The sequence below is a fragment of the Octopus sinensis genome, linkage group LG18, assembly GCF_006345805.1.
Source record: "Octopus sinensis linkage group LG18, ASM634580v1, whole genome shotgun sequence".
Lineage (NCBI taxonomy): Eukaryota > Metazoa > Mollusca > Cephalopoda > Octopoda > Octopodidae > Octopus > Octopus sinensis.
In genome coordinates, this window is record NC_043014.1 from 24201087 (window position 1) to 24216404 (window position 15318).

Sequence of the window (15318 nt, forward strand, 5' to 3'; positions counted from 1 at the left end):
ATGGATCTTTATGAAATTTGGAAATTATATTCTATGCATAAGGGTCATAGCCCCTATGACAATTCATATATTTTTGCTTTTGATGAAATTTTAACCATAGATATTACACACAAATGAAGTAATATTTATAAAATTTCATCTTCTTATAAGTTAGAAAGACCCCTCCATGGGGACCCACAATTTTGTCATTTTATCTAAGCAAAGACGAATACAGTTGTACTCCTGGAAGCTGTAGGGTTACCGGAGCATAAAAGATGAGCATTATTTGTAATTCAATGGTACAACAGTGTAACAGTTTGCTTTGACATACACTTAGATTGTGATTTCTGCAATGTAGTGCATAAATTGTCAAATAAATGAGAGGTATCTTTGCCACCACTGATTCAGTTGCAAAGTGTTGAGTAAAGTTATTTGATTTCAGACCTCCTTTCAGTCTTTTTATTATCACTGGGTCACACATAGTCCCCAGATGGTAACATTGATTTCAAGACCTTCCCAGAGGAGTGGCTGGTTATTCAAAGACATTTATAGATTGTAAATTTATTCTGTCCAGTTACGTATCATAATAGGGGTCATTTGCAAACTCCAGAGGTGACACTTTCATTTCTCTTTAGCCCTCTCGTGACACAGTTGTTAATGTTTATTTCAGCTGGGTCACGCCCTTCCAATTGCTATAGATTTGTAATGCATCTTATGGCTGTGCCTGTCACCTGCATGGTGAGGAATACTACATTGGGAGTGGTAGCGACTAGGGTAAGGTAGCTGACTGCTTATTGTGATCATTCGTCTTTTGGTTTCCTAAAGCTTTGCTCTCTTTTACAAACCCAGTGAACATATATTTCCTATTTCAAAGAAATTCAAACAATAGATATAAGACCCAAGTTAAAAAGATTCTCAACAATTCAACTTCTCTGCTTGACATTAAGACACCCACCCCCAACAGGGGCCTTCACTCTTACATTTTAGAGCTCCATGACCTTCATTTTCCAGGAGCAAAATCCTTTTAACAGGTTCAATCAGACTGGAATTTTGGAATATGCACATAAAAATCAGTAGTATGGGATACATGTGGCATGATTACAATTTTTTAGGGTGTGTAAAGAGGGAAATAACCCTCATCTGCAATTTTGATGAAATTCGAAACATAGATATTCCAGTTCATTACAGAAAATATAACAGAAAAGTCTAATTCTTCAATTGCATGTAACATGGGCAACGCAGGGTATCTCTGCTAGTCATTAATAAAATACATATATAAGAATCAAAAATAAAATAAGTATACAATGAGCAGGTTAATCAAGTACTGTGCTTCTTCTGATAAAGAAATACATTAAATAAAGCCATAAAATGTATGAGATGAAGAGACAAAACACAAAAGACACAGTTGGGCATTTAAGTTGACATTTTATGACTACAGTATATTATGGGGTAAAATACACAAACATAAGCATAGAAAATTACATTTATACATAAATATGAACATATTCACGGCAGGAGGTGCAGATGAAGGCAGCTGCATCGAACTCTCTCATGCATCAGATGGCGTTTGCTAAAAAGCATCCGTGAGGTAAAATCGTGTAGCAAACCAAATGGCGGTGCCCCAGCATGGCCACAGCTCATTAGCTGAAACTGGAAAAATCAAAAAATCAATCATACATCCACATCTATTCTTAATTGTCCCTTTAATTCAAGTTCTTCTGCCCTTTTACGACTCTTGTGGGTTCTTACCCAAAGTAAAAGTTATTAGCCCAGCTTACATGTGTTCAGCCACATGCACTAATTCACACACACATACATATTTATATTTTCATTTAGACTTACATGCATACACATAGATTCACTTATTGATCCTAATGAGTATAGATTAATATGCACACGCATATCAACTTAGATGCATGTATTTAATCCTACATGTGATCAAAGTACATGAATATATGTATTGTTACATATCAGATAGAGCCTTTGTGGTAAAGAAGCACATCTTATTTTTACAACTTTTATCATTATTTATTTTTTGTTTTGTTTGCAACAAACCTTCATTAAATCCCACAGACACTTCTTCATTCATTTTTTGATACTGAATTGTAAATAATAAAGTTCAGAACTGATATTTCATGTTATATTATGTTATAGCTATCCAAATCATGAAAAACAAGTAGAAAAAATTGCCCAAGAAATTGGTTTTGAACACATTTCTTTGTCATCTGATGTAATACCAATGGTCAAAATTGTTCCCCGAGGTTATACAGGTATATTCTTTTGTTTTTAATATTTTTCTTGAATACATGCTGATGTTGTTTTGTGCCAAGTCAGTCCTTTTTTACCAGATCTTTGTTCAAAGATATTCCAGCTGTGATTATTCCCTTCTTTATAAACATGGTTGAATTTCAGACTATCCAATATGCTGTTCATTTTTTTTAGAGACAGTAATTTAAGAAAGATTCAGTTGTTATTTCTTGAATACTGAGTGACCAAATAAAGACTCTCAAATCCATTTTACAATATGGTATGGTTGATTGTGACATGCAAACATATATATTAAGGTTTTGGCAACCATATATATGTACATATATATAAAGTTTTTTGCAACCAAGCCTTCACAGTGCACCTCTGTTTATTCACTAGACACACTCTCCCTAACCCTAACTATAATGGTATGAAAGGGTAAATTAAATCTAACTCCACTAACAACCCTTTTTTGTGAACAGGGCTTTAACAGATAACTTCACTGAGGGGAAAACAGTGTTCCAGCATGAACAAAGAAAAAGTAAATGTATGCCCTTCACAATTACATTTCAAGAGAATATCTAGAGGTGACCCAATGGTTAAGAGATTAAGGGTGGCATTAGATTCTATTTTTAAATATTTACACCTTCATTTTATTATAGTTGAAGAATTGAAAGGGTGTTTCTACCTTTTATAAAAATGTTTCTGGTGAAAAAGCAAAAAAGTTATTAATAACATGACAATAGTCTTCTTGAAATTTACACTGAATTATTGTTGCGTACCTTCTGTTTATTTGACAAATCAAATAATCCAGTAAGTGTCAAGAACCAAGCTTACCAGAAAATTAGTGCCCTTACTATAAAAGGCATGTATCATCATCATCTAATGTCCATTTCCATGCTGGCATGGGTTGGATGGTTTGACAGGAGCTGGTAAGCCTGGGGACTGTGCTAAGTTCCACTGTCTGCTTTGGCATGGTTTTGTAGCAAGACTTAAACTCATATTGCTACCTTGTGGATTTCAAAGCATGACATAGCAACAGCTTGACCATGTGTGCAACCAAATTATTGACCAATCAGAAACCAGAAATCACATGAAAGATTATTCAGGAAGGCACTAGAATATTTCCCTACAAGGCCTATAAGCAACCCTTTTCAACACCAAACTTCAGTGTGTCCTTGTTTCCAATCTGAAATACACATTCTTTCTTTCATAATCGTTATAACAACTGCTTGCTTAAGCCATAATGCAATTTGTAGTGGCAAGCCTGAAACAGCACATGTATAAATATTCCTTGTGTTTAATCCAGCCCTAGTGGTAAATTTTAATATTCAGCAGCTTTGCATGTTGCATTACATTTCTTTCATCTTGTTAACCCTTTGTAGATATCTTATAATTCATGAACAACTTTGTAATGATTTGCTCAGTGTTAATAAATTATGTTTAAATGTTTGCTTCATATTGTTGAATCATTGCATGCAGCTTCTACAAATCAACCAGCAACCATCTCACCAACAACAAATCCCAGCAACATTGATGTGAACTAAGCAACAATTTTTTATAGCTGGACACCCTTCCTAATACTAACCACTTTACAGAGTTTACTGGGTGCATTTTATGCGGCACCAGCATGTATGTGTGTGTAAAAACAAAAGATGTATACATTGATGAGGAAAATGATGAAACTGGTGCATTAAAACAAAAATACCTTCTGGTATTTATTCCACTAGAATTACTCAGGCACTCTATTATCACTGTTTCTATTGAAAATTCAGTCAACCAATGAATTAAGCTGTTATTCATCAAAAAAGAAAAAAGCATAGTCTTTTACCCAGGCATATACTGGGTATTGGTTCAATTATTTGTTCTCCCCACCTATAAATAAGGATTAAAACACTAGTTTGTAAAACTGAAATCTTAATAGCTTTTCTCAGACGTTTATACAGCTACTATACTGAGATTTATTTACATGTTAACACATTACTGCATCGTCTCCAAACATTATAAAGCCATTTATATTTTTATATTTTGTATGTTTTTATTTATCGATCTACAGCCTGTGCTGATGCTTATCTAACTCCATGTGTGAAGAAATACATTGCCAGCTTTGCGGAAGGTTTCAAAGACCAGTTGAAGGTAAAAAATAAGAATAAAATATTAGTGTTAGAGATTGTTGCTATTGTTGCTTAGCTCTTGGTAAGTCCTGATCTAACAGATGTATAATAAAAAGCATTCTAGCCTTGTCTATCTCATTTTTTTTTGTCCAATATGTCCAATATGTCCTTACCTTTTTGAGATAGTAGGATGTGATTTGAAAGAGAATTGATTGCCATTTCTAGCTGGTTCAGGTACTACAAGGAAGCTCCCTCTGTTATTCAGCAATATTGATTGTGATTGTGGTCATAGTGGAACTGTGAATTTTTTTCTTTGCCTTTTTGTTCATTACTTCTAAGGTTATGAACTAACCGGGGATCTACTGCATTTTCTGAATGTCTACATTTCTTGTTGTTTAGCCCCAGATCAACTCTATTTGAGCAGATCTATGATCAATCAAAGGCATTCCAGCCTTGACCATCTCATAATTTTTAATATTAAAGCCCACATTATTCAATGTAAAATAATAATAATGAAATTATTGTATACAGTGCTCAGGTGCACCACAACTTGTCAGACAGTGCATATAAAGCACATGCAGTAATGTACAAATGTCTGGAAAGCGAACAATGCATGAGTCAGATACATGCTTGTGTGTGTATGGAGGGGAGAAAATCAGGTGTAGTGTTGGCGAATCTCAGAAAGCATGGAAGTTTTGAAGGATGCAGTGCTCCGACAACTAACAACTGATGCCGGCAGTTTGTTCCATGCTTCAGCAACTCTCAGCGTGAAAAAATGTTTCCTAAAGTCATGGGAGCTGTGCTGTTTTCTGACTTTGTAAATATGTCCACAGGTGTTAGATGGGTGGAGTTTGAAAAGGTGCTCAGAGTTATTGTTTGTACGATGGTTGATAATTTTATGGGTGTCTGCCAAGTCAGCTGCCAGACGTCGGAGTTTCAATGTGTCCATGCCCAGGGAAGTAAGGCGTTCAGAATAGTGCAAATGCCTGATGGAGGGTATTCTTTTGGTTGCACGTCGCTGAACGGCTTCCAGACGATTGATATTCTGGGCAAGATAGGAGTTCCAGACCGGTGAGGTCTTACCATAGCTATATAAAGCCGCAGATAGATAGTCGGAGAGCGGCTCACAAAGGATTTGGTGAGTGATACCAAGACACCCTCAGCCTTCTTGACAATTTTAGCGATGTGTTTTGTCCAACGCAAATCACTGTCGACAATAACACCCAGGTCACGTTCACATGAAGACTTTTTGAGACTAGTGTTGTGGAGGGAGTAGGCGGACACTGGGTTTCTCCTCCCAAAATGCATAGTGGTACATGTATTCTTTCTCTTCTAAAAAAAATGATGTGGTAGTATTAGCAGTTAATTTTAACTACTATTTCTAGCAGATCAAGCAACCACATAGTGGTCTTTTCATTATGCATTCATTAAAATAGATACCATGAATACATCAGAGTTAATTACATCAACTTTATCTCTGCCCTTGCAAAAGTTAACTTTGTACTTATAAAAGAAAATTATTCCTTTCCAGTCTTCCATGAAAAACATGCCTGGCAACTGGGAAACAGATGAGGGTTAGTGACAAGAAAGGAATCTAGCTGTTAAAACTTTTCCTCAACAAACTGACCTTTGCAAGCATAGAAAAGTTAATGCTGATGATGATATATTGTTCCTTGCCATGTTGTAGGACACATTGTTTAGGCAGGACATAAACAAATGTCACCATTGTCTATACACACACATATATATAACAAGCTTCCATAAAGTTTCTATTAAATTTTATTCACAAGACTGTTGTCAGTCAAATGCTCTAACAGAAGATATTTTCCCAAGATATCAAACGCAAAATTACATGGTTACAAAGTAAACTTCTTTTCCACTGAGCCATGCCTGTATTTTGTAATACTATTTCTCAGATTTTGTACTAATTTCTTTGCATTGCTAACTTTTTTTTTGTAGATTTATATATTTAATTATTCTATTCTTCCTCAGGGTATTCAGACATTGTTTATGCAATCCGATGGCGGTCTCACACCCATGAACAAGTAGGTTTACTCATCAAAACCGTTAGTTTTTATTTTTAGTGAAAAATATGTATCATCATCATCATCATCACCACCAGATTTCATTGCCTGTTTTGACATAGTTTCTACCACCAGTTTACTCAGAGTACTGGGTGCTTTTTACATCACACCAGCACTGGTGCTTTTTCTGTGACACCAAACTAGAGGGGTAGCCAAGTAACTTGCAAGATGAAAACCTCTTAGCTGAGAGAGGGAGTTGAACTAAGCGAGGTGGCTTTAGAGATAAATGTCTTACCCCAGTCGGAAAAGAAAGGAGAAGGAGAGATAGAGTTTGAAAGTAAAAAAAAGAGAGACAGAGAGAGAAGTAGCTGGAAGAACAGTGATGGATAGAGTAGTACAGAGGGAATAGAAGGGGATGTTCCATAAGAGTGTGAAGAGAAGTATTTAGAGATGGGAAAGAGGTGACTGCAGCAAGTGGTGGTGAGGGAAATTGGAGTAACTGGGAGCAAGGTGTGGTTGATATATGAGAGCATGCAGATAGGCACATGAGAGATGGTGGAGAGACCTGCAGGGGTGGTGATCATGGGTGGCTGGATGGAGTGGGCTTCAGAGGATGGGTTGTTGGGGAGTTTGACAGAGGACAGATTATGCATGTCTGTATGGTAGCTTGATCTGTTTTCTCAAGTACAGCAAATTGTCAATTATCTCAATTCTCTGTTATCTCCTCTGTGAGGCTTAACATCTAGAGATCATTTCTCACTACTTCGTCCCACGTCTTCCTAGGTCTACTTCCACAGCTTTCTTTCACAATTAGAAATTAGCACTTCTTCATGCAGCTGTCTTCATCCATAGGCATCACATGACCATACCAGCACTGACTCCTCTTTTGCACACAACATCTGATGCCTCGTATACATAACTTTTCTCTTAAAACATTTAAACCCTATTGTACATGCACACTGACATTGTGCATCCAGTGGAACATGCTGGCTTCATTTCCTTTCAAACCTTCACATGTCCTCTGCAGTCTCATCCTATGTTTCACTGCCACATAGCATAACTGTCTGTATACAGGTATCATACAATCTGCCTTTCACTCTGTGGGAGAGGCTTTTTGTTACCAACAAAGGTAATAGCTCTCTGAACTTTGCCCAACCTATTGTTATTCTAGCGACTCTGCTTTCAGAGCATCTTCCTCCACAGCTAACTTGGTTGCCTAAGTAATAGTAATGGAAGCTAGCTATTACTTCTAAGGATTTCCCTAGACATTTGAGGGAGTCTATAAACCTGTACGCTCTTAGTGTTTATTGTACCTGCACATCTGCCACAGTACTACTTTCTCTGTTAACCTTCCTGTGATTCTGCTGTACCTCTCATGTATCCATACCTTCCTGCCTACACCTTTTTTCTGAAGGGATTGGTGATTTATCTGTTTTTCCTACTTACTAGGTCATAGGTCTTTGCTAAATTAAATTTAAGGACCTCTGATTCCAGTCCTTGCTTCCACACCTGAAATTTCTTCTCTAATTCTAGTAGAGATTCAGCTATAAGAACAATGTCATCAGTGTAGAGGAGCTCCCAAAAGCAACCAGTCTTAAATTCCTGTTATGACCTGGAGTACTATCATAAACAAGAGTGAATATAATGCTGCTACATCACTTGTTGGGTATGATACCCTCTTGGACAACCTGATTAACTATATGGATGATTAGGCCGTATCTTATGCAACCAGATATTTTAAGCATTTTAGCTGATTCCTGATGGGCCAGGTGCTTTTCCTGTCTTCATAAACTTAATTGCTTTATTCTACCACACTACTGTCAATTCAGATAGCTGGTATTTCTGTTGGGTCTTCGTTTGGTAGACTCTCTTTCTCCTATGCATTCTCCACATTTAACAGCCTTTCATAGTGGCACTTCCTAGCTGCACTCATTGCAAAATCATTAAGTGCGAGTGAAACACACCTCTCCTATATTATGATTTTCTTTCCCACACTTGCAGTCAAAAACTCCTGAAGCCTCTGGTCCTCATGCTGTAGAACACTGACAAACTTCTTCCTTTCTGCTTCTCGTCTATCTAAATAGACCTGTCTCTTAACTTCCCTTCTAGTTACCTGATATAATTCTCTGCTACCACCTCTCTTCCAGTTCTGTTTTTTTTTTCACTCTAATGGCCCTGTCTTCTATGCTGTTCCACCACATTGTCACCCTAGGTCTAGTTGGGACTTTGCACCAGCCACAAATTTGATCAGTGGCCCTCATTAAGTTGTCCCATAGGAACATCCAGTTGTCCTCTACATTATATGTCATTATGTTCTCCTCCTTGTCAAAGGCTTCAATTCAAATGTCTCTCAATTTCTGACTATTTTGAAGATCCTTTAGCTTCTAAATCTTCCTTTTTCAGACTGGTTTGATTTTAGAATCTGTCAAGCATAAAGCATTAAGTCACTAATGACTAATCTATATTGGGGAGTGCATTCTTGACCTGGGAAGATCTGTACATTTATAAGCAGCCATTTTCCCATCATTCTGGTGAGAATGTAGTCAATCTAGCTTGATAGGGGAACAGGTGACTGGCTGGTTTCCTAAACTTAGTGTTGCAGATCATTTGGTCATTTGCATCACAGAACTCCAGTAGCCTAGTTTTTTCCTCATTGCGGGAACCAACTCTATAGCCTTCATGCGCACCATGGAAGTCATGATGAGGTAATGTGTAAAAGAGTGTCATAAAATTGATCTTTCTGTTTATCTGGCAGCTCCAGTTGAGGGGTGGAACCAGAAATAATAGTTACTGTACTACTTTGCAAAACTAGTCTAAGCATGTGCTGACTACCTCGATCACCTATCAATCCACTTCTCTGTAAGAAGTATGTTCACACCACCGTCCCCATCACTATTGACTACCCTGAAGATTTTATACCTCTGTTCTTTGCACATGAAGAACTTGGCAGAAGCTTCACTCCACCTTAATTATTGAATGCTACACACATCTACGCACCTCCATTCCAGCATTTTAACAGTCTCACCAAACCTACCCTTCAATGTGCCTACATTGAGCGTGCCAACTCTAAGAGTGAGTAAGGGTTGGTAAAAGGGAGCAGGGGCATAGGAGACAGCATTCAGCATCTGAAAGAAGGTGTGCAGAATTATATATATATATATATATATATATATATATATAATCTGGCAAGTTTAGTATCCTGATTTATTGTTCATTACTGTCAATACATTAACTTCAGTTTGTGATGTACTCAAGGGAGTATTTAAATTTTTCCTCAAACCACATTATAGCATCTTAACATGATACATTGGATAATTTAGGATGGCTGTGATTGGAATTGACTGGTGGTAAACAACAACTACAGTGTGCATTTTACAAGCCAACAACAGGGCCCTTACATGGTTGCTCTTCTTTCTAAAAACTAGCTGCCAAATCATATCCCATCTTCATAAGAAGGAAGGACACATAGGACAACATAGTTCTGTGAATGTGTTTGTGTGGGTGTATGTATGTATGTGTGTGTATATATATATATATGTGTATATATATATATATATATATATATATATATATGAAAGTGTGTTGTAGTTCACTTGGAGCATTGTAGTACACAAGTAGAAAAAGAAAAGGATAAAGAAAGCTTCTAACAATGCAGAAAGTTTCAAAAAATCTTTTCTTTTATGTTTCAAGTGTCTGAAATGTAAACATCTTTTTTAAAAGTTTCTGCATCGTTAGAAGCTTTCTTTTTTGCCTCTTTTTGCGTACACGCACACACACACTAGCTGGAAAGCAAAGTAAAAAGAAAGATAATTATGGTAGTTCACCTTTGATCATAGAGCTAAGCAACAACAACAAAGTATTTCTGGATCTAAAGATATTGTGTTGATCTAAACACAAGATTGTCCTAAATTCATGCATTTATATATATTTTTATCAATAGTTAGCAGAAGCCACAGAGTGACTCAAGGGCTGAAAGTTTCTTGCATTGACACTTATCAAACTAGCTACAGATGGAAGAGTTGTGGATTTATAAACCAGTGATAATAATATTTCTCTGGATAGTTCTAGAACAAATTATTAAAACAATTACAATGTCACGTGGATAATTCATATTTTTCACATAGTTTGCTCATTGTGTTGCATAATAAGTAAATAAATAAATAAACAGAGGAAAACTTGTACACTTACATATATAAATGTGTGTATGTAGATATCTGTCAGTCTACCCTATCTACCTCTCTCCCTCCCTCAGCCATGCTATATTTTTCTTCATTTTTTTTTAACATTTATATATTTAGATTACGGTTATAGAGGAAGTGATGGCTACTTATTGTATGAACTTAATATGCATTATAAAAACATGTTTACAATAGAAATTAAAATGAATCCTTTCCAGTATTTTATTATGTTGTGGCAGACAACCCCAAGTGAGAAGTGGGCTGTTCCACTACTGATAAATAGTAGACAGACACAGCAAGCAGTGTCAGTCTGTGAAAAATTTTTGGTGTTTTTTTAATCATTTTTGATCTCTGTGAGTTAAATTGTTATATACTTGTTGAAAGTCTCCCATAAGGGTGAACCTACTTGTTGAATATCATTGTTAAGCTGTTGAATTGTTGTTGCTGCTTTTATCTGTGAAATTACAATTGTTTTCTTCCCCATTCATGGGTGAAGTAGACAAGAAGCAGAGGATGGAGTGCAAACCAGTTCTAGCCAGTAGCTATGCTTCAGCCACTGGAAGAAGTTTGACAGCTGACGCGTTGCAGGTACGAGAGATAAAGATGGAGCAGAGTAAGTTGAAGGAGTTCGACAGACTCATAGAGAAAGATGGAACCAGTTTAACAGCAAGCATGATGAAGTGAACAGTGGTGTATAGAGCGCTGTCCACGACATCGAAAAAAAATAGAAATAGCCACAGTAGGGGCTATAGAGGAATGCTTAAAGGAGGTAAAAAGCCTCACAACATTTTACACAAGCGGGAGGAAATCTATGAGGGATGTTCATGAACAATTTCCCCTGACCCACTTCCAATTATTGCAGGAAATGGAACTTGTACAGGTATAATCATACATGTCTTTACATGTTACATTATAAATTGCAGCTTTCCACTAGTATTTGTTTGTCTTTTGCAGCTGCTGGAGTGGAGGCAGTTGAATGCAGATCAGTGATCAGGTTCTTGAAAGGTCATACACCAAAAAAGACTTTTAATGAGATGAAAGAAGATTATGATGATGATGCACCATCATATGACATTGTCAAGCACTGGCATTGCTAGTTCAAATGTGGTCAGACATCGGTGGAAACTGCTCCTATTCCTGAACAGTTACATTCTGCCATTAATGATGACACCATCCATAAAGTGAAAGCTGCCATTTTGGAGGATTGCCGCATAACTTTTCGGCAACTAGCCCAAGAAGTGAAGATAAGTGTAGGATCTGTGGAAAAATCATTCACAACCATTTGCACATGCAGAAGTTCTCTGTACGATGCTTACGCCTTCTCAGAAGCAGGAGTGAGTCAGTCATTTGCTCCCAGGTTCTTTTGGCAATATATCAAGAAAACATAGAGGACATTGGCAGACTTATCTTGGCTCCTGACACAGCTTACCGACTTCTACAGATGAAGTCTTCACAGCTGCATAATGTGATAGAAAAAGTGTGTCAGCATTGGTGGTAGCTATGTAGAGAAGGACTAATAGTTATGCCAGGTTTCATGCCAATCTTTGGGAAGAGGGTCAGAGGAAATTTTTTATGAAAACCCCCTCATATATTCACCTTTTCCTCTATCTTTAACCAACTGTTCTCCCCCTCACCCTCTAATGAAACTATCTACTCTCTCATCCTCCCCCATGACTCACATTTTGTATTCTCTCTTATGCTCACCCACTTGTACCTTGAGAGTTTGCTTTAGCATCCTATACCACTGCCTTCCTCTTATATCCTTCAGCCATGTATCTCTTCTACAGCAAGACTTGTTCTTGCCCTTCTATCATACTTTAGCCTTTCAATACATGGCATAAAGCCACCTACCTCCACCTTCCACCTTATCAGTGGAAGCTTTTTCTTTTTGTGTCTGTTATTTTTTTGTCTTGCAACTTTACACAGCAACCTCACTAGTACCATTGGCTCAAAACAAGTACCCACTACACTCTGTAAAGTGGTTGGCATTAAGAAGGGCATCTAATCATAGAAACTATGCCTAAGCTGACATTGGAGCTTGACATGGTCTTGCAGCTCACCAGATCTAGTCAAACCAGCATGGAAAACAGACGTTAATTGATGATGATGTATTGTAGTTTCTAATATTGTAATTCTGTGTCTTTGCAAATGAAAAATTTCACACACACACATAAATTCCATAAACTATGTAACTATAATTTATTCATACAATTTAAATGAATCCCAGAAACATTTCATATTTCTTAATTTCCAAAGCAAATGTTTAAAAATTTGTTAATATTCATTTTTCATCCTATAAATATGATTCAGCAATTAGAATAAATTTCCATTGAAAAATTCTGAGTCCAAGGACATAATATTACAAATCAATGTTTTTCAGTTTTGTGGTAGATATTATAATGTAGATATTTAACCTCCTAATCCGTGTTCCCCGCTCACTTTATGGCAAGCATTAGTTATTGTTGTCTAATCTTGTGTCAACTCTAAGTGAACCGAAAAATTGCTAGGGTATTAACTATGACCATCCTGTCTTTCATTCAGACAGTGTATCTAGGACTACCTTGTTTAATGTGTATTTCCACTTTTATTTAGTTAATCATGTAATAGAAAATGAAACCAGCTTACAAACTTGGAATGTTTTGTCTTTTACTTAGTAACATTATCCAATACTTGATAATTCATTGAGCAGTTTTTTCAAAATACACCTTTTATCTTTGTAGGTTTAATGGTGCTCGAGCTATTCTATCTGGTCCTGCTGGAGGAGTTGTTGGTTATGCTATGACGGCCTACAAGAAAGTATCGGATCTTCCAGTTATTGGCTTTGACATGGGAGGTATGCTTATCTTTTGTATGGTTTAAGATAAACCCAACTTCATAAAGTTGTTAAAAAGGATCACAGTCAACCAAGTGAATAAAAATCATTTCTCTTGTGTAGCATTAATCTGGTTTTTTCACATAATTAACTTTTTTGTTACTATATTTCTAACTAAAACACTCCCCTTATGAGTTTCATTTAAATTCTAAAATAATCATGAATTTAGACTTAGTTTCATTAAAAACTAACTTTTTCACTTATTAACATATTAATGTGATTTTTGGAACATAATTGAATAAAAGGTTCTTAATCAATTCTATTGCATTACTTTTGTTTCAACTGACTCTAATTAGGTAAATACATATAAATTTAGCAAAATATAAAAATATTTAAATTCTGTTTAAACATCTCTACAGAGCTAATATTCAATTGGGTATGCAATAAAATTTTAATATTTTGTAATGTCAGTGTGCGCGCACGACAGAGGGTAAGCACCCTGAGAGAACTGCTGGACATAAGAAGCATCAGATGTGGTGTGCAAGAGCGACGCTTGCGATGGTATGGTCATGTACTGCAGATGGATGAGGAGAGATGTGTGAAGAAGTGCCGCTCCCAAACAGTTGAAGGTATCAGGGGAAGAGGTAGACCTAGGAAGACATGGGATGAGGTAGTCAAGCATGACCTCAGAGCGTTGGGCCTCACAGAGGCAATGACGAAGGACCGAGATCTCTGGAGATATACTGTGACTGCAAAGATCCGGGCTGCTTCCTGCACCAGTTCCGCATAGCCCCTGCCCATCCAAAGTACCTTGGATTCCAGAACATCCCGCTGTGCTTGAGGAGACCTATTGAGTCAAGTACATGAACATCAAAATAAATATCAATGGAAATAGTAGTTGTGATACCTGTGCCGGTGGCACATAAAAAGCACCATCTGAACGTGGCCAATGCCAGCGCCGCCTCGACTGACCTCTGTGCCGGTGGCACATAAAAAGCACCATCCGAACGTGGCCAATGCCACCTTGACTGGCTTCCGTGCTGGTGGCACGTTAAAAGCACTAACCGATCGTGGCCGATGCCAGACTCCCCTGGCACCTGTGCTGGTGGCACGTAAAAAGCACCCACTACACTCGCAGAGTGGTTGGTGTTAGGAAGGGCATCCAGGTGTAGAAACACTGCCAGATCAGACTGGAGCCTGGTGCAGCCCCTGGCTTCCCAGACCCCGGTTGAACCGTCCAACCCGTGCTAGCGTGGAAAACGGACGTTAAACGATGAGGATGATGATGATGATTAAAGAATTGTGCACATCACTAGATTATCAATTGAATTTAATGCACATAAGAACAGATGGAAATACTAGAATTTGCCTTTGAAGAAAACTAGAAAATGAAATACATCAACTAAATGAAATTAACTCGCACACACATAAATGAATACACAGAACATATATAATAAAGCCTGAACAGGATAAGCTACCCCTATTTTGCAGAAAAAAAAGTGTTGGCAGCTGGCTATGAGACTTTTAGCCGGCCGCCAACACTTTTTTCTGCAAAATAGGGTTAGCTTATCCTGTTCAGGCTATATTATTAGCATTATCCTGCATTTGAGAATTTTAAAAAATCACTTTGATCCTGCACTTCCTGGCCTTTCCTGGAATATATACTGTTAGAAACATAGCCTTCCTTTATACCCCACCATGCCTTCATTGATGGATAGGTATCTATCAGGTTTGTAGAATGTTTTATATGCATTTTGAATGCAGTTGATGAACAGGGGATGTAGTCAATAAACAGGGAATCAAAGTTTGGTTCTCCACGTACTGGGGTACTGCTAGTGTCTCTCACATGAAAATATTGGTTCAGTTTCACAAATTGTGTTCTTGTCATAATACTGGAAATGTACTGGTCTTCAAAAGGTTCCTGATTACTCTAGTAATTTGTAATTCTGGGTAATTGTCTTATA

At 37.2% G+C, this 15318-nt stretch overlaps 1 protein-coding gene across 1 annotated transcript in view; it reads left to right on the top strand.

Annotated features, from left to right (window-relative positions):
• The window catches only part of LOC115221209 (5-oxoprolinase), a 180558-nt gene that overhangs the window by 25775 nt on the left and 139465 nt on the right, over nt 1-15318 (top strand). Inside the window, 4 exon segments of the mRNA XM_036510593.1 lie at nt 2134-2249; nt 4283-4362; nt 6333-6385; nt 13263-13375. Of these exon segments, the coding sequence (XP_036366486.1) occupies nt 2134-2249; nt 4283-4362; nt 6333-6385; nt 13263-13375 (362 nt within the window).